The 19302-nt window shown below is 55.1% G+C and overlaps 1 protein-coding gene across 1 annotated transcript; it reads left to right on the forward strand.

Annotated features, from left to right (window-relative positions):
• The first annotated feature begins 4587 nt into the window (after window positions 1-4587).
• Window positions 4588-19010, forward strand: Csrnp1 (cysteine and serine rich nuclear protein 1). The gene is made up of 5 exons (XM_004662000.2): window positions 4588-4654; window positions 12497-12723; window positions 15499-15746; window positions 16100-16414; window positions 17008-19010. The coding sequence occupies exons 2-5, from the start codon at window positions 12525-12527 to the stop codon at window positions 17977-17979; spliced, it is 1734 nt and encodes a 577-aa protein (XP_004662057.1). The 5' UTR covers window positions 4588-4654; window positions 12497-12524; the 3' UTR covers window positions 17980-19010.
• The last annotated feature ends 292 nt before the right edge of the window (window positions 19011-19302 follow it).

Raw genomic sequence — 19302 nt, forward strand, 5'->3', positions numbered from 1 at the left:
GGATCACTGTAAGTTTGAGGCCACCTTGAGACTACATAGCGAATTCCAGGTCAGCCTGGACTAGAAAAACCAAATTAAAAAAAGAAAAAGAAAAGGATGCTTGCTCGCAAAGCCTGTCATCCAGGGTTCAATTGCCCAGCCACCCACGTAAAACCAGATGCAAACAGTGGCCAAAGCATCAGATGTTCTATGGCAGTAGCAAGAGACCCTGCTACACCACACTCATGCATGCTTGTGCGTGTATGCGCGCGCACACACACACACACAACTATACTTAAACTTTCTTTAATTATGTGCGGCACGTGCGAGAGAACTTGAGCCACTGTGGGCGTGTGGCCACGGGAGGACAATCTCAGGCTGTAGGCCTTTCCTTCCGACTTGACGCACTTGACCCAGGACCTCTGCTTTTCTTCGGCTCCCAGGAAGGCCAGGCCAGGTGGCCCTTTCTGTAGTCACCTCTGTGTGGGTCGGACAAAGCATCCAGCCAAGGGTAGCCGATGGGAGGAAAAGGTTTAACACCACAGGAACAGAGGCTGCGCGTCACCTCTGCCACCACAGCCGCAGGAGCGTGAGCTTGGGTGAGGGCCGCTGCCTTTAATGCTCTTAAGCCCGCCCCAGCAACACACTTCCTCCAGCAAGGCTCTGTCTCCCAAATTGTCATCAGCTGGGACCCAAGCATTCAAAGCACATGAGTTTATGGGGGACACTTTAGAGGCACGTCAGGGTCTCGAGCCGCTGCAAAAGAACTCCAGACATATGGACTACCTTGTGCATCTGGGCTTGTGTGAGTTCTGGGGACTGGAATCTGAGTCCTTAGGCTTCACAGACAAGAGCCTTCCTTTACTGCTAAGCCATCTCTGCAGCCCCATTTTGTGATAATTTTAATTTACCTAAATGGGTGGTCTTGGATACTGAAGATCTAAGAAGCTCACAGGACATCTCCAAGAATTTAGAATTTCCTGGAAGATGTGTGGGCGATTTTGCCCACTATTGTACATAAAATACACAAATGACAAAGTTACAGAGGAGTGTTCCATATCCCACCCTGCTTGCCTCGGAACAGCGACGCACAGGAAGGCTTGAGCTGGGGATCCCAGAGGGAGATGTTTCCCTTCGCCAGCCACATCTGGGGAACATCTGGTAAACCCATCGGAGGACAGAAATGTTGTTTTTTTTTTTTTAAACAACAACAACAACACAACACTTGTTTGATTGTATTTTCCCTTAATCCCCTTCTCCTGTTCCCCTAACTCCATAACCCACTGGGTTCCCTGCTCTGAGCCCTCACTCTAGTCCTTGGCAGCTCCCTGCCCTGGTTTCCTGGATAGAGAATCTTGCAGAATGCAAGTCTGGGTAGCCCCAGAGACGCCCACAAACTCCATCACCCAGCCCCTACCCAGCTCATCAGCACACAGCAGCTTCCAGAACTCCACTGCTTCTCTGCTTCTCCAGTCCAACGCCCCGTTCTACAGGTTGGAAAATGGGGGTCAGCATGCCAACATTTCCGCCCTGAAAGAGGGTTTTGATAATATCTAGAACGCTTGCTTGCAAAGCCTGATGCCTGGGTTTGATTCTCCAGTACCCCCGTAAAGCCAGATACACAAAGTGGTGCAAGCATCTGGAGTTTATTTGCAGTGGCAAGAGGCCCTGGTGTGCCTATACTCTCCCCCTCACTCCCCCCCCTCTCTGTCTGCCACTTTTTTCTCTGTCTCAAATAAATAAAAATATTTAAATTTAAAAAAGATACTCTTTCTAGGGGCTGGGCGTGGTGGCGTGGAGGCAGATGTACTTGGTTGCTTGCTGAGACTTTAAGGCTAATCGGGTCTGGTTTAGGCTAGAAGGCTAACCTCAAAAACAAACAAACAAAAGCACCTCTTTCTGAACTGGGTGTGGTGGCTCACACCTATAATCCAGTTTTTGGGAGGCTGAGGTGGCATTGCTGCCAGCAGTTTAAGGTAAACCAGGACTTCAGAGCAAGCTCCATGTCAGCCTGGGCTACAGGGTGATACTACCTCGAAAAACCAAAACATAAAACAAAACAATCTCTGCTGGAGGCTAGGTGGGCAGAGTGGAGTGGACTGGTTAGAATCAGGAGGGCTAAGAAGCCTGAGGGCACAGAGCTCAGGTGGGGTGGGGTGGGGGTGGGGGTGGGTGGCCAGGAGGACAGCTCTTGGGAGAGAAATCCCCTCCAGCTACTGACACCTATCTCTGCAGCTTCTCTTCTCCCCCCCACCCCCACCCCCCAGTCCCGGCCAGGTAGGGTCTCACTGTAGCCCAGGCTGACTTGGAACTCACTCTATAGAGTCCCAGGTTGGCCTCAAACTAACAGTAATCCTCCTACCTCTGCCTCCCAAGGGCTGTAATTAAAGGCGTGTGTCACTACATTCAACGCTTTTGTTTTTTTCAAGGTAGGGTCTCGCTCTAGCCTAGGGCGACCTCACTCTGTAGTCTCAGGGTGGCCTTGAACCCTTGGCGATCCTCCGACTTCTGCTGGGACTAAAGGCATGCACCACCACGCCCAACCCTTTCCTTTCTTTCTTTCTTTCTTTCTTTCTTTCTTTCTTTCTTTCTTTCTTTCTTTCTTTCTTTCTTTCTTTCTTTCTTTCCTTCCTTCCTTCCTTCCTTCCTTCCTTCCTTCCTTCCTTCCTTCCTTCCTTCCTTCCTTCCTTCCTTCCTTCCTTCCCTCCTTCCTTCCTCCCTCCCTCCCTCCTTCCCTCCCTCCCCCCTTTCTTTTTTTTTTTTTCAGTACTGGGGATTGAACCCAGGGCCTCAGACATGCCACTGCGCTCCAGAGCTGCATCTGCAGCCTGCCGTGGACTTTCTCAACTACATTAACCGAGTGTACCAAGTGCGTGTTGGGTGCTCATTCGTGGCTACCTCCAGCCCTTCCCTTGGAGATGCCCCCGCTGGTTTGGCTCCGAGACCTTCCCTCGACCCCTGTGTTCTCCCTCCCTCTCCTCTATCGCCTCCCCTTGGGAAGGGGGAGGCAGAGAGAGGCCAGCCCGGGCCCTGCAAATACCCTTAGAGGCTGGGGGCTGCAGAGGGGCCTTCGCTGCCTTCAGCTCAGATGCTGTCCAGGTCCCACTAAGGTCACCTCCCCCTCCACCCGGAGGAGTGCACAATGGAATCCCGAGGGCTGGGCCAGCGGCAGTCCCCTCCAGGCCGGCCCGAGAACCCACAATGCAGCGGGAGCGGCCGCGGGGGTGGGGAGGGGGTCGGGCTCCCGCGAAGGCTGCCTGGAGGAGGAGGCAGTGCCGCCGGAGCCTCGAAGGCGTCGGGATTCGGGTGAGCGGGCCGGCCAGCCGGGGCTGGGGGTGGGCGGTAAAGACGCAAGCCCTCCAGGGGACAGGGTCGCACTGGACCTGGGGGCGTGATTGGGGGTGGCAAGAAAGGGTCGGGGTGGGTGGGCTCCAGGGCCTGTAGGCTGCAGGGACTTAGCACTTCCTTTGCACGGTAGTAACCGGGAGAGTTGGCGGGAGCCGGGAAGGCAGCGGCCCATTTTTAAGCGGCCAGGGTCTGTCCTGGAAGAAACCGGTTTCTTTTCCCTTTGGATTTCTGAGGTAGTGTCTCACTCTAGCCCGGGCTGACCTGGAACTCACTACATGTCTCGTGGTGGCCTCGAACTCACTGCGATCCTTCCACTGGGATTAAAGGGGTGCGCCAACTCGCTGGGTTTTATTTAACTTAATTTAATTTTAATTTAATTTTATTTTAAGGATGGTGGGGTGGGGAAGCTAATTCCAGGAATCCCTAGTTCAGGGACTCAGGGGAGGCCTTGGACAGAGGTGAAGGTCAGACCCTTGAATGGCCTCCCTCTCCTCCCCACTTTCTTCTTCACCCCAAGTTCATCAGTTTCTCTGGAGGTGATCGGTAGTGCTGATGGTTGGGGGGGGGGCTAGCATTCAGACCAAATCACCATCAACTGCCGGGGGCGAGGGTGAGGTTAGAGAGGGCGTCGTATCAGGTTTTCCCTGTGCCTCGGGTCTTGCTCCTCCCTCCCCCGCCCACACTCCCGTGGACCTCGCTTAGGAGCCTCAGCCCTGCTCCGGGCCTCAGTTTACCCATCTGTAAATTGGGGGTGCTGTGTGTGTTCGGGGGGTGGCGGAGGCGGTCTGGCTGCGGTTTGGAGTGAATCGGTGCCCCCCGATCGGTGCTCGGAGGGAGGATCGATGCTGGTGGTGGGGGCTGGGGTGGCGGTGGTGGTTGGGGGCGGTGAGCGTCGTGGCGCGGCTGAGGGGGGTCAGAGTCCGCGGGGAGGCTCGGGGGAGGGGACGGGGCTGGGCCGAGCCGGGAAGCAGGGAGGGAGGGAGGGAGGCCCGGCGTGCGTCAGCGCCGTGAGCCCCGGAGTTTTCCACTGACGAGGAGGGCGGAGCGGCGGGGCGGGGCGGGGCGGGGCGGGGCCCGGCACAGCCAGTCTCCCGCCGCCGCTGTCGCCGTCGCCGCCGGACGCGCGCGCACACACACACCGACCGACCCACAGAAGCGCAGGCAGACCGAGCCCGGGCCGCTGCAGGAGGAGCCGCGGCTCCGCTCCGCTCCACGCACGGTCGCCGCGGCGCGCGCTGCGCCCACCGCCGCTCCGCACCCCCCGTCCCACCCCACGCTGGGACCCCGGGTGACATCGGTGTCCTTGGCCAAGCACCCCGGATCGCAGGTGAGCCCGAGGGACACCCCCTCCACCCCGAGCCCGGCTGAGCGGCAGACACTTCGGGGAAGTGTGACATTGTCACCGCGGTCCCTTCCCTTCCCTCCCTCCCTCCCCCGCCGCCACACACCCGCAGACCGGGCAGTGGAGGTGTCACCCGGCACCGGGTCACACTGTCCATGGTGGTGCCCCTGGCTAGAATCCAAGGTTGGGAACTGAGGATGCCGGAGCTGCACGGTTTTATTATTAACAATTATATTAGTATTATTCCCCCCCCGCGCGCCGCGGTTAATCTACCCCCTTATCAAAAAATAAGTGTCCCGATCATCCGCGCGCAGGTGGCAGGGTGACGGGGCGCGCGCGCCCGCGGGTGTCTTTCCTTCTGACCTAGTTGCCCGAGAACTTTGCCGAAGTTCCTCGCGTGGCCCGAGCAGGTGACACACGGGTCGCGTTCCTGCCCGGGCTCTCGGCCCCTTCCCCCCTCCGAGGGAGGGAGGATGCTCCGGGGCGGCGCGGCGTGTGCGGGGCGCCCCCGGGGCGGGCGGGCGGGCGGGGCGGGGGTGGCGGTCAGGGAGGAAGGACGGATGAGCCACGAGTGAGTAGTGAGGCTTGGGTGAGTCACGGACCCCGGGATGGAGGAGTAGGGAGGGAGGATTGTGTCGTCGTCCTGTGTTCACCTGTGTGTCACTCACCGTCACACGGCACAGGCCGCCGTGAGTCACGGGGGGATGGGAGGGCGTGCGCAGCCACACACCGGCCACCCGCGGGCACAACGCAGGACCTTGTCCCACGCGCTTGTGAGCTGCTGCTCCAGGTCCTCAGTTTCCCCTCCCTGGTGTGGAGTGTGTGAGTGTGTATATGTGCGCGTTGGGGGCGGGGGTGGTGGTGGCTGAGATCAGATGCTCACATCGCTACAACAGCCCCACACTTAGTCACTCCTGCTCCCCGCCGTGAACACAGTCGCCGAGGTAGCCCACACTGCTGACACTGGGGTGGGGGCGGCGCTCGGGCTGCCCACCCAACACCTCCAAGATCAAGTCTCAGCCCTGGGGGTGGAGGGGAGAGTAAGTCATCTTGACTCCTGTCCGCCACCCAGAATCCTTCACAACCCTCCCTTCCTCATCTCCCCCTGAAAAAACGTTTTATTTATAGATATTTATAATTATGTATATACTTTATGTGTCTTTTACTTATTTATTTGAGAGAGTAAGACAGAATGGGCGCTCTAGGGGTCTTTAGCCTCTGCAAATGAGCTCTAAACACGCGCACCACCTTGTGCATCTGGCTTTTCGTGGGTACTGGGGACTCGAACCTGGGTTACTAGGTTGTGCTGGCGGGCGCCTTCACCGCCGAACCACCGCTCCAGCCCTCCATCTCCTTTCTTGCTGTCATCTTGTCCACCCCTCTTTCTGCTTCGTCCCAGTCATCCCGTCCTGGCCCCACAGGTCACACCCCCACCCAGAGGTGCTGAGCCATCTTTTAACCATGCAAATCTGCTGTTTGTCACTCCCCGCACTCTCTCGGTGGCTTCCTGTGCCCCGAGGCCAGCACACTGCCAGGGGCTGGTGGCTCTGTCGTCCGTACTGCCCTTTCCACACCCCCCACTCACTAGCTCGGGCCGCCCGTGCTGCCGGCCCCCTCCCCCCGCCCTGGATCTCTGGCCTGCATTCCTTCATCACTCGTCTTCCTGATCCCGCCCTGAACTTCAACTTCGGGGAGCAGTTGTAGGGTGCAGGTCTGCTGGGCCTCAAGTGCTTAGAGGGTTTTGAGAGCTCGGTAAATATTTGATGAATGAATGAATGAATGAATGAAGCCCGGCACGAGGGTTCAAGCCTTCACTGTCAGGTGTAATTTCCCCTCGGTAGAAACAAGTCCCTCTCGGAAGGCAGCAAACCTTTGGGGCACCTAGTGCCCTGGGGCCCTGGAGGCTGCAGCTGAGGAGCTGGCCCCTCCCCCTCCGTGATCACTTTCAGAGGAATGGGTGGGGGAGGGGTGTGTCTGTGCTTCCTGTCTTGTTTTCTTCTGGGCTGCCCTGGCAGCCAGTTTCGCTGGGAATTGGAGGTGGTGTTATTTTTTTTTTCTTCTGGTCTCTCTCTCTCTCTCTCTTTCTCTCTCTCTCTCTCCCAGGAAGTAATTTTGAAGGGTCTGGGGTCACGTGAGCCCCCCCCCCCAGGTGGTAGGGGCGGGAGGATGCCTGGCCAAAAACCTGGGGTTCTGAGGTTAAAGGACACATTCTTTAGATTCCTGGAGGAGGGTGAAAAGTGTCCCCTCCCTCATGACTAGCCTTGGCCCCGGGGGCTTGGAGCTAGCTACCGTGGGCTGCGCAGTTCCCCGTGGCTGCTCTGAGCTCAGCCGGGTGCCGGGATCAGGGGTGTGTGCCGAGGGGACGTCCCTGTGCCCTCCGCGGACTGCCAGCGCCCGTGTGTGTGTGTGTGTGTGTGTGTGTGTGTGTGTGTGTGGTGGTGGTGGACTGGTCAGCCCCTGCCCGCTTCCCAGGCCCGGCTTCCGTCCCGGAAGGAGTCGGGTTCTGTTTGGGGGGGGGGACCCCTCGGGAGGTGTGGCATTTCTGCCGGAGGCAGCCCCAGGGATTTCCTTGCCCTTCCTCTGGGACCCTAGGACTGGGCTACGCTCCCCCTGAGAACGCAGATTCCCCTTTCCTGGTTGAGCGGCCTGCCCGGTCCCCTCCCCCACCCTCTGACTCACTGTCTGACACTTTTTTCTTGGACTCCAGCTATCTTTCATTCCTTTTTCTCACTTTGGCTCAGCCCCTTGGGTCTGATCCCCCTGCCCCTGTCACTCTCTGCGCCCCAGGTGGCAATCTTCATCCCCCTCCTGTCCTCCCAGCTCTGCATTCCCGCAGCGGTTTCCCTCCTCCCTGCTGAGCGTCCAGGGACCCTGGCCTCGGAGGGAGGGTGTCACGCTGCCCGCTTCTCCCGTTATTCTGCGGTCACGCCTGAGTGCAGAACCCCAGAACCCCGGTTGTCAGACCTGCCTCTGCCTGCTTGACATCTGTCTGTTTACCTCGGAGGTACCTGCCTTGGCACCTGCCTGCAGTCTGAGCTTCCCTTTCCTGTGCTGAGAGCCACCTTTGAACACTAATCTTGTCTGACAACTCCGACCCAGGCTGGGGGATAGGTCAGGGGTCCCCTACTTAACCAACTGCCAGGCACAGGGAAAGGTGACTCCTGGGCCAGTGAATGTCTGCCCTGTGGGGCTGCCCTGCCCAACTCTGACTGCCTCAGATGCCCCCTTTCCTGTCAGGCTCTTGTTCTGGACCATGGGCAGAGGTTTCTCAAGCTGGCACGGGGGAGAAGCCACTACGCTGGTGGAGAAATTTTAGAGTCAGTAGGAGCTAGCCAATTTGGGCTGCTATAACAAAATACTGTTGGTTGGTTGGCTTAAACAAAAGACATTTATTTTTCATATTTCTGCAAGTTCAGACATCCAAGATCTTGCCAGGCCCCACCCAACCTGCTGATGGTCCCATTCCTGGTGTGCAGTTGGACCCTTATTTTCTCTGTTCTTACTTGGTGGGATGATAGGTCATCTTGGAGTTGGTAGTTTGTTGATTTATTTATTTAACTTATTTATTTTCCCTCTCTAGCCCAGGCTGACCTGGAACTCACTCTGTAGCTCCCTGAGCACTGGGATTAGAGGCTAGCACCCCTCAACACTTTGGTTTTTCAAAAAATCCAAAAAAAAAAAAAAAATTCAATAAGGTAGAAGGGACTTGGGGAGATGGCTCAGCAGTTAAAGGTGCTTTTCTTGTCAGCCTGCCAGCCCAGGTTCAATCCCCTTGCCACCATTGTAAAACCAGTCAGACATTCCATTTGCAGCTGCCTGAGACCTTAGTGCACCCCCCCCACACACACACATGTGCGCACAAAAGCACTCTCACCTCTCGCAAGGGCATGCACACATGTACTCACACATGAACAGGCAAATTCATGCCTCATATTTCATACACACTCACATACCACACACACACATGCAAAAGGAAAAAAAAATTGGAGGCAGATGTTAAGAAACTTGCCAGGCTGGCCCAGTCACCTCACAGCCAGGCCAGGGTTTGGAGGCAGGCAGCCCGGTTCTGCAGCTGAGGGTTGTCGTGTGCTGGACCCAGTGGCCTTTGGGATGTGTCCGAGCCCAGTGCCCAGCATGTGCCTGTCACCATCCAGAAGTGAGGCCGCCGGGGTGTAGGTGAAGGAGCGGGGAGGGAGGGAGGAGCTGACAAGGCCACAGGTTTCTGGCTTGAGCAGCTGGGTGGGTGGCAAGGCTGTTACTAAGATAGGGAACACAGGAAGAGAGGCAGATGGTGGGGGGTGGGGTGGGGAGCAGAGACGGGGTTCAGTTTGGGGCTTGTGGAATTGTGTGTTTCCAGGGGGAGGCGGGACAACCGCTCCAGGTAGTCCTTGGTCCAGGCTCTACCCTGTAGACTGTGAGCGGCTTCCGGGCTTAAGAGAAAAGGATGGGGTCTTCCTGCACCCCGGGGGCCTCGGTGGGGACGGGATGTGTGAGGAGTTGCCTGTCAGTGTGTGTTTTGTGCATCTCTGTGCCCGGCTCTGAACCGGGACCCCTCATCTCCGGGGAGAGTCTACGGTCAACTATGTTGTTTGCGTTTGTGGTTAGACCCTGCAATGCGGGGGGTGCTGAGCCCAAGAGCTACCCCCGGAAACACCTGCACATCCTCCCCCCACAGCCCCCTGCCCCCAGTGTGGGGGGTTGGCTTGGCCAGTGAGGGAGACTTTCTGGGTCCTCTCTCATGCCTGCTTGTCGAAGGCTGTCCCCGGCCACAGGTTTTTATCAGGTACTGGACTGAAGGCGGTTTTCCCAGGATTTGGGAAGGTTTGGGATAGAAGAGGCCCTGTGAAAGACCAGAGTGGAGGTGACCCAGACAGCTTTCTGGTTGGTTTTCCTGCCCCCTTACTTCCTGTGAGGGCAGTGGGGGAGGGGTTCCCAGCTCTGAATGACTATAGCAGGGCTTACCATCACAGCCCCCATTCTGTTTTTTTTTTCTTTAATTTTAGTTTAGTTTATTTGAGAGAGAGAGGAGAGAGGAGAGAATGGATGTGCCAGGGCCTCTAGCCAGTACAAACTCCAGACTTATGCGCCACTTTGTGCATCTGACTTTATGTGGGTACTGGGGAATCGAAGTCAGGTTTTTAGGCTTTGCAGGCAAGCCCCTTAACCTCTGAGCCATCTCTCCAGCCCTTGAAATCACTTATTTATTTATTATATTTTGTTATTTTGAGATAGGGTCTTGCTCTGTGGTCCAGTCTGACCTGGAATTCACTATGGAGTCTCAGGGTGGCCTCAAGCCCACTGTGATCCTCCTACCTCTGCCTCCCAAGTACGGGGATTAAAGGTGTGCACCACTATGCCTGGCATGAAATCACTAAATTTTTTTTTTTTTAATTTACAGCCCCATTCTTTTTTATTTTTTATTTTTTGGTTTTTCGAGGTAGGGTCTCACTCTGGTCCAGGCTGACCTGAAATGAACTCTGTAGTCTTAGGGTGGCCTTGAATTCACGGCAATCCTCTTACCTCTGTCTCCTGAGTGCTGGGATTAAAAGAGTGCGCCACCACGCCTGGCTCCATTCTTTTTTAAAAGTTCTATTTTACTTACTTGAGAGACAGAGGAAGAGGCAGATAGAGAGAATGGGCACAACAGGGCCTCCAGCCATTACAAACGAGCTGCAGATACACCACCTGTGCATCTGGCTTGACGTGAGTAATGGGGAATCAAATCTGGGTCCTTAGGCTTTGCAGGCAAGTGCCTTAACAGCTAAACCATCTCCCCAGCCCAGCCTCATTCCTGAATGTGCCAGGGGTCCCTAGAGTCATGTTATTTGTTCAAACATTTAGGGGAAGGAGCTCTAGTGCCTACAGCCTGGCTGGTTGCCCCCATTCTGAGGGCTGAGACCCTCAGGCAGGGTCAGCCAATCTGTTAAGTCGCCAAGTACTGCATACCAGGAACTGTAGACGAGGGAGAGGTGATAGCAGCTTGGGTGGTCAGTTTCATTATTAGAGGTTTTTGTTTTGTGTTTTTTTATTGTGGGTGTCAGAAGGAGGTTTCATGCTACAGAATCCGGCAGCAGAGCCACTCCCTGGGCATCCAGTCACAGGCCGGGATTCCCCCCTGGCATGAGTGGCAGGCCCAAGGTGGGGCACCACAGAGCCTCTTAGAGGCCCACCAGTTGTCTTTTTATCTTTATTTTATTTTTTTTTTGTCATTTCGAGGTGGGGTCTCACTCTAGCCCAGGCTGACCTGGAATTCGCTATGGAGTCTCAGGGTGGTTTTGAACTCACGGCGATCCTCCTCCCTCTGCCTCCCAAGTACTGGGATTAAAGGTGTGCACCACCACGTCCTGCTTTCAATCGAATTTGCTGTTGAAGTCGGGTACCCAGTCCATCAGTGGCCCATACCAGCCCCACAGCACCCATGGCACCCCACGAGCTGGCTGTGGGGGAGGGGGCCCAACTTGGCCAGTTGAACCTGCTCAGAATCACGGCAGGGTCCAGATGCTCATCGATTTGTGTTTTTTGTTTGTTTGTTTTGTTTTGAAGTAGGGTCTCAGTCTAGACCAGGCTGCTCTTGAATTTACAGTGATCCTCCTACCTCTGCCTCCCAAGTGCTGGGCTTAAAGGTGTGTGCCACCATGCCAGGTGCCTTTTGTGTTTTTTGAGGTAGGGTCTTGCTCTAGCCCAGACTGACCCAGAATTCACTATGTAGTCTCAGGGTGGCCTCGAGCTCGAGCTCATTGCAGTCCTCCCTCCCTCTGCCTCCCAAGTGCTGGGCTTAAAGACATGTGCCACTATGTCCGGCCCCTTGTTTTTTAAGGCGAGGCAGGGCTAGATACTGGAATAAAAGGCAAAACAGGGGTGGAGAGATGGCTTAGTAATTATGGCACTTGCCTGCAATGCCAAAGGTCCCCGGTTCGATTCCCGCAAGACCCACATGAACCAGATGCACAAGGTGGCATATGTGCCTGGAGTTTGTTTGCAGCAGCTGGAGGCCCTGGTGCGCCCATTCTCCCCTCATCCCCCTCAAATGAACAAGTAATTTTTTTTTTTTAATTGGAAAAGACAAGCAATACACAGGTAAATTTGAAGATCAAAGGAAGTTCTCCGGTCACAGTCCAGCCTGGAGGCAGGGGACTTCTCTCCTGTGGCTTGGGGGTTTCTGAGGGAAAGTCTGGGTAGCTCCCGCTCGGTGGGGCGGGGAGGGGCTCGGGGAAGTCCTGGGTGTGGGAATGGGGCCAAATGTCAAAGCCAGCCCGTTCCCAGAGTGCCTGGTCAGCCTGCTCCTGGAGGCAGGCCCCGGGCCTGTCTGTGGGCAAGGTGGCAGGTCCTTGTGGTGAGGGAGGAAGGAGCAGTGTGGCTCTCGGGGAAGGAGCGCGAAGCTGTTGAGGCTGCAGAGGGCCCCTGCACACCCGTGCACGCGCGCACACACAAAGGCACACAGATGCAAGAGCCTGTGAATCACCCTCCTGTGAGTCAGCCTCCAGGATTCCTGTGGGGATGAGCCAGGCCAGGCTGAGTTCTGTCAGTCCATCTGTTGGTCTGTCTGCCTCGTGTCCCTGCTGGTGTGGGGGTGTGTGGAGGAGGTGTTGGGAAGGTGCCTCACTGTTTCCTGGGAAAGCTTTGGGGGATGGGGGCTGTGGGGGGCTGGAGGGAAGGGGGACTGTTCTAGAAGTCCAGGCTGGGCAGCTTCCTGGAGACCCTGCCTGTATCTTCCCGCTGGGCTGGAGGGTCTCAGCAAGGCTCTGGGGCACAGTGGAGGCTGGATGTGGGAGGATTGTGACCAGGCTGGAAGCCTGACACTTAGAACTTTCCTGATTGCTGTTCCAGGTCGTCTGCCACGAGCCCCAGCGCCATCATGACTGGGCTGTTAAAGAGGAAGTTTGACCAGCTGGAGGAGGACTTCTGCTCTTCGTCCTCCTCATCCTCGAGCTGCCTCTCTTGCTCCTGTTCCCCCAGTTCTTCTGCTTCCCTTGCTTGGGACTCGGATGAGGAGAAACCTTGGGGTCAAGCAACTCAGCCTGATCACAACCTCAGTGGCCTCCAAAATTTCACCCGTGAGTCTGTGTGTATGTATGTGTGTGTGCGTGTGCGCACTCTATCCAGAGACATCTGGACTCATCTTGATTTGCCTCTGACCAAGGGAAGGGTGATCACAGAATACTTAAGCACCTCACAGTAGCTCGGGCTCTTTCCTCCATGGGCCCTCCCATCCTTTCTGTTCCAGTTTTGTTTCCCCAATGCACCCTGCCTTGCCAACAAATCCAAGATCAGATGAGATCTGGCTTGTTCAGGTGGTGTGGAGCCATGTTCCTCAATCTTAATTTTCTTTTCTGGAGAATCGAGCCTCGAACCAGGGTCCTTAGGCTTCACAGGCAAGCGCTTAACCACTAAGCCATCTCCCCAGCCCGGTGTACACTTTTTTTTAAATGATTTTATTTACTTATTACAGTCAGAGAGAGAGGAAAAGTGAGAATGGGCACTCCAGGGCTTCTAGCCACTGCATGCGCCACCAGAGAGAAAATGGGCACACCAGAGCCTCCAGCTGCTTCAAACTCCAAATGAATGCATGCACTGCCTTGTACATCTGGCTTATGTGGGTCCTGGGGAATTGAACCTGTGTCCTTTGGCTTTGCAGGCAAGTGTCTTAACTACTAAGCCATATCTGTAGTCCTAAACCGTAACTTTCATTATGGCTTTTACTTCCCAACCCTTATAAAAACACTTTTCCCCACAATTACTCCCCTTCCTCGTGAAAATTTGATACCGCAGTGTGCTGTTTAGCAGGTACGATGTGTAAGTGCTGTGCATGGCATGTGAACAAAACTACGATGTGATTTTTTTAGCATCTACAATTTAACAGAATCAGGGTCTTTTAGAAGGGAATTCCCTCCAGTAGCTAGGTACAAAATTAACATAAATTGAAGTTGTTTGGTAAGTGTTGGCTCAAACCTCTAATCTCAGCACTTGGGAGGTAGAGACAGGGGGATCAGGATTCAGATCATCTGCACACCAGCGAGTTCGGCCTGTACCACAATAGAGCCTGTCTCACCAGTAACGTACAAAGGGAAGAATTTCTAAACTTGTTGTAAAACGAACCATTAATGGAAAGCTCGATGTATATTTTAAAATGTTACTTATTGCCATACAGAATAGATGTGGTGGTGCACACCCTTTATCCCAGCACTTGGGAGGCTATGATAGGAGGATTGTTGCGAGTTCAGAGCCACTCTGAGACTACATAGTGAATTCCAGGTCCGTCTAGGCTAGAGTGAGACCCTACCTCCAAAACAAAAGAATTATTTGTTGTCAGGCATGGTGGCGCACGCCTTTAATTCCAGCAGTTGGGAGGCAGAGGTAGGAGGATCGCTTTAAGTTGAAGGCTAGCCTGGGACTGCGGAGTGAGTTTCAGGTCAGCCTGGAGTAGAGCGAGACCCTGCCTGGAAGAAACAAATGGTATTTGTTTGCATGTATGTGGATGAGCCAAGGTTTCTTGGCTCATCAGAGAAGCGGGCACCACTGTGCTCACACCACTTTGTATCTGGCTTTACTTGGGGGCTGTGGAATTGAACCTGGCAGGCTGTTTTTGCAAAGAAGTGCTTTTAACCACTGAGCAATTTCCCCAGCTCCAACATGTGTATTTGACAATGTGAACCTTAAAACTTAAATAGACTAGAGAGCTAGAGAGAAGGCTTGGAGTTAAGGTGCTTGCCTGCAAAGCCTAACCACCCAGTTAAGGTGCTTGCCTGCAAAGCCTAACCACCCTGGTTCACTTCCCCCATACCCACGTAAAGCCAGACGCACAGCGTGCTGTGTGGGTCTGGAGGCCCTGGCACACCCGTTGTCTCTACCTGTCTTCTCTGTGTCTCTCTGCTTGCAAATAAATAAATAGAATATGTAGAGAATAGTTTGAAAATTGACTAGAATATTTCCAAGGGGGTTAGACGTCATAGTTGTCTGATGTATATAAAGAGTTCTTAGAAATCAGTAAAAATAAGCCAGGAGTGGTGGCACATGACTTTAATCCCAGCACTCAGGAGGCAGAGGTAGGAGGATTGTAGTAAGTTCGAGGCCACCCTGAGACTCCATAGTGAATTACAGGTCAGCCTGGACCAGAGTGAGACCCTACCTCGAAAAACCAAAAAAAAAAAAAAGAGAGAGAGAGAAAAAAAGAAATCAGTAAAAATAATGAAACCTATACAAGTTTAGAGACCTGGTCACTGTGGCACATGTGTTTTATTTATTTATTTATTTTTAATTTTATTTATTTGTTTGAGAAAGAGACAGAGAAATAGGCATGTCAGGGCCCCTAGCCACTGCAAATGAACTCCAGATGAATGTGCTACCTTGTGCATCTGGGAATCAAACTTGGGTCCTCAGGCTTTGTAGGCAACTGCCTTAACCACTGTGCCATCTCTCCAGCCCCACATGTGTGTTCTTTTTTTGTTTTTGGTTTTTCAAGGTAGGGTCTCACTCTGGCTCAGGCTGACCTGGAATTCACTATGTAGTCTCAGGGTGGCCTCGAACTCTCAGCGATCCTCCTACCTCTGCCTCCCGAGTGCTGGGATTAAAGGCGTGCGCCACCACGCCCGGCTTCACATGTGTGTTCTTAACCATTGCAGTCATTTGGGCTGGTAAATGACAATAAGCTGGTGCCTGCCATGAACATGGTGTTCAGCTTCACCAATGCAAGGTCCAGCCAGGCTGGCGCCTACGTTTCTCTGAGATAGAAGGATAGAGAGGAGGTGGATGAAGAGAGACAGGGATCTTCCTACAGGTCACCCTATACCTCCCAGAGCACTCACCCTCTATTCCTTTCTTGTACCTCCCAGCTCTTTCCATCTTGAAGCGGGCTCCCCGGGAGCGCCCAGGCCACGTAGCCTTCGGCGGCATCACGGTCTACTACTTTCCGAGGTGCCAGGGATTCACCAGTGTGCCCAGCCGTGGTGGCTGCACCTTGGGCATGGCTCCTCGCCACAGTGCCAGCCGCCTCTTCTCCTTGGCTGAGTTTTCCCAAGAGCAAGCCTGGGCTCGGCGCGAGAAGCTTCGCCAGGTCTTGAAGGAGGAGAAGCTAGAGAAGGTAATGAGTTCCATGCAGTACCAGCCTGCGTGTGCGTGTGCAGGGGACAGGCGTGGTGGGTGTGGAGAGGCCGTTTATAAGGAAGGCTCGGGGCGGACAGGGCTGGGGGCACGGTGCCTGGATTTTCCCGGCTCTGCTGGGGAAGAGGGCAGATCTGACTGTGGCGGTATATGCAGCTTGCTTACGGAGGGGAGGCAGGCTTGTCCCTGACGGGGGGTTGGCACGACTGGGACATCCTGGCGGATGCTTGGATGCCCGTATTCACGGTGCTCAGCTTAGAGGCAGCACTTGGGGAACGATTGTCAGATAGCAAGTTTCAAATTTCTCTCCTGTCCCTCTTCCCGTGGCTACAGCTGTCATCAGCTGGGGCATCTGAGGCTGAGGCAGGCCTGCCCCTCACAGCGAATGCCATCGATGACGCCTCGGTGGAGGAGGACTTGGCAGTGGCCGTGGCCAGAGGCCGATTGGAGGAAGTGAACTTCCTGCAGCCCTACCCTCCTCGGAAACGCCGAGCCCTGCTTCGGGCTTCGGGTGTGCGGAGGATCGATCGCGAGGAGAAGCGGCAGCTGCAGGCCCTGCGCCAGTCACGGCAGGACTGCGGCTGTCGTTGCGATGGGGTCTGTGACCCTGACACGTGCAGCTGCAGCCTGGCGGGCATCAAGTGCCAGGTGCGTGGCTGGATTCAGTGGGCTGGGGGTGGGGTTTAGAGATAGACTGCCTATCATGCCCAAAGCCCTGGGTTTGGTACCACCAATTATAATTTAAAAAAACGAAAAGCTAGGGCCTGGAGAGATGGCTTAGCGATTAAGGAGTTTGCTTGCAAAGCCAAATGATCCCAGCTGGACTCTCCAGACCCCACGTAAGCCCGGTACACAAGGGATGCATCTGGAGTTCATTTGCAGTGGCTGGAGGCCCTGGCATGCTCATTCTCTCTCTCTCTCTCTCAAATAAACAAATAAACTATATTTAAAAAAAAAAAACTGAAAACTGCCTGGCATGGTGGTGCATGCCTTTAATCCCAGTACTCAGGAGGCAGAAAGGAGGAGGAGGAGTGCTGTCAGTTCAAGGGCGGACTGAGACTACCCCGGGAATCCCAGCTCAGGCCTGGGCTAGAGCCCTGGAGAGCTAGTGGCTGGGGTGTGGCTCAGTGGGCTGGTAGAGTGCATCTGAGCGTAAGGATGGGCTGTGAGGCAGGGCCCAGATGGTGGCCCTCTGGCTCCCCAGGCCAGAGGCCTCACTCCAGCATCTTCCTTGTCTACAGATGGATCACACGACGTTCCCCTGTGGCTGCTGCCGGGAGGGCTGTGAGAATCCCAGCGGCCGGGTGGAGTTCAATCAGGCCCGAGTTCAGACTCACTTCATCCATACGCTCACCCGTCTGCAGCTAGAGCAAGGGGCCGAGAGTCTGGGGGAGCTGGAGGCTCCTGCCCAGGGAGCTCCCCCCAGCCCTGTGGAGCAGACCTTGGTCTCTGCTTTCCCCCTGGTCAAGTCGCCGGGGAGCAGTGAATCGGGGGACAACAGCTGCAGCAGTGACATGACCACAGAGTCGTCGTCCTCTTCCGGCAGCCACGAGGCTCCGCACCACCCTGCCTGTGCCAGCCTGCCAGGCCCCGGCTGCCAGCCTGGAGTCGATGACAACAGCCTGGCACAGATCCTGAGCCTCAGTGATTCTGACCTGGGTGGTGAGGAGGACGACGAGGAGGGTCAGGGAGTGGGGAACCTGGACAACCTCAGCTGCTTCCAGCTGGCTGACATCTTTGCTCCTGGTGACCTGGGTGGCTTGACCAGTAGGACCCTGAGCCAGTCTGGCTGCAGCCTCGTGCCGGGCATCCTGGATGAGAATGCCAACCTGGATGCCAGCTGCTTCTTAAATGGGGGACTTGAAGGGTTGAAAGAAGGCAATCTCCCCGGAACCTCAGTGTCCCCTGGGGTGGACGCGGGCCAGAGCATCTCCTTGGACCTCAGCTTGTCATCCTGTGACTCTTTTGAGCTGCTCCAGGCTCTGCCGGATTACAGCCTGGGGCCTCACTATTCTTCCTATAAGGCGCCTAACAACCTAGAGGCTCTGCATGGCCCCCTGGCCAGCCTCTCTCCACCAAGGGATGCCAGCACTTGCTTCCTGGAGTCCCTCATAGGCTTGCCGGAACCGGCCACTGAAGTCCTGGCTCCTCTTCTCGACAGCCAGTTTGAGGATGCCACCCTGCCACCCCTGATGGAACCGGTCTCTGTGTGAGATTAGGGTGCCTTCTTCCCATCCCAACAGCCCCGTTGCTGCTTAATTTAAATTTTTTTTTTTTTGAGGCTCCCCTCTAGATCTGTATGTATGTAACAGTCTCCCATGGGCTGGCCCAGCCACATGTACCATGTGGGAAACTCCTTATTTTTATATTAACACTCTGAATGTATTTATTTTTGTTAACTTTTCTGGGCTGAAGAGAGTGGGGGAGGGCTTCCCCTTTCCGACGCCTGGCCCCCCTTCCTATGCCCATGCAGGGCTCTGCCCACCTCCCAGCGTGTGCCAAGCAGGGGAGGAGGCGGCAGCAGGGCCCTCTTGGAATCTCACAGGTCGGTTTCCATGTCTGTAAAATGCTTCTTGACCCAGAGACAATGTGTCAGAGCTAAAGCCAGGCACTTGATGTCGCGGAGCCCTGGACCCCATGGGTGGCTGCGTCTCAAGGACTGTGAAGACTAGTAATTTATTTTTGTAATTTATTTGGGGACTGAGACACTGTTGGTTGTGCCTCTCTGGCTGGTGGGCAAGTGTTGGGGTAGAGTTTTGTTTTGTTTTGGATTTTTTTGTACTGTACCCTGCCCTGTGTGTGGGTTTGAACCCATGGCCAACAGCTGCCTGGCCCCTTGGAAGGCTGGGCAGACGCAGGCTGTGCTATCTGACCAAAAGCCCCTTCTGCCCTGCCCCCTCACTTCCTTTCCCACCCCTTCTGCCCGCCCTGGATCACCTCCTCAGGGCTTTGTGGGCACTGAACTCCATCCTGGCCCACTGTGTGTGTGCCCCCCAGACCAGTTGGTAAGGGGCACCTCCTTAGGGCTTTTATGCTCTTCGTCAACTGATGTTGAATTTTGTATACATTTTTATATTGTCTCTAAGTGTTAGAACTATAATTTATTCATATCTCTGTTTGTCTGTGCCAAGAAACCCAGGCTCTGGGCCTGCCCCTTGCCCAGGAGGTCTTGCCCAGCCTGCGTGCTTGTGGGAACATATTGTACCTGTGCTGACAGGTACCAATAAAGAGGCTTTATTTTTAACCGTGCGGTCTGCATGAGTTGGGTGGGGAGGAAGGTATCCCCCCAGGAAGCCGGGTAGGGGTGGGGGCTGCAGGGCAAGCTGGACTCCGAGGTTGAGGGGGCGCAGGAGGATTTCCAGCACTTTGGGCCTTCTTCCAGCCAGGCCCGTCTGTTTGGAGGCAGGAAGCCAGCTGAGAGACTGGGCTGGGCAGATGGAGTAAGTTTTTCCCCTCTGGATTAACCCGTTCCTTGCCGCCGGGCTAGAAGGGGAAGTCACCCCTCCTGGTTTTGGGCAGGACAGGGCGATGTGGCT

The sequence above is a fragment of the Jaculus jaculus genome, chromosome 17 (genome assembly GCF_020740685.1).
Source record: "Jaculus jaculus isolate mJacJac1 chromosome 17, mJacJac1.mat.Y.cur, whole genome shotgun sequence".
Classification (NCBI taxonomy): domain Eukaryota; kingdom Metazoa; phylum Chordata; class Mammalia; order Rodentia; family Dipodidae; genus Jaculus; species Jaculus jaculus.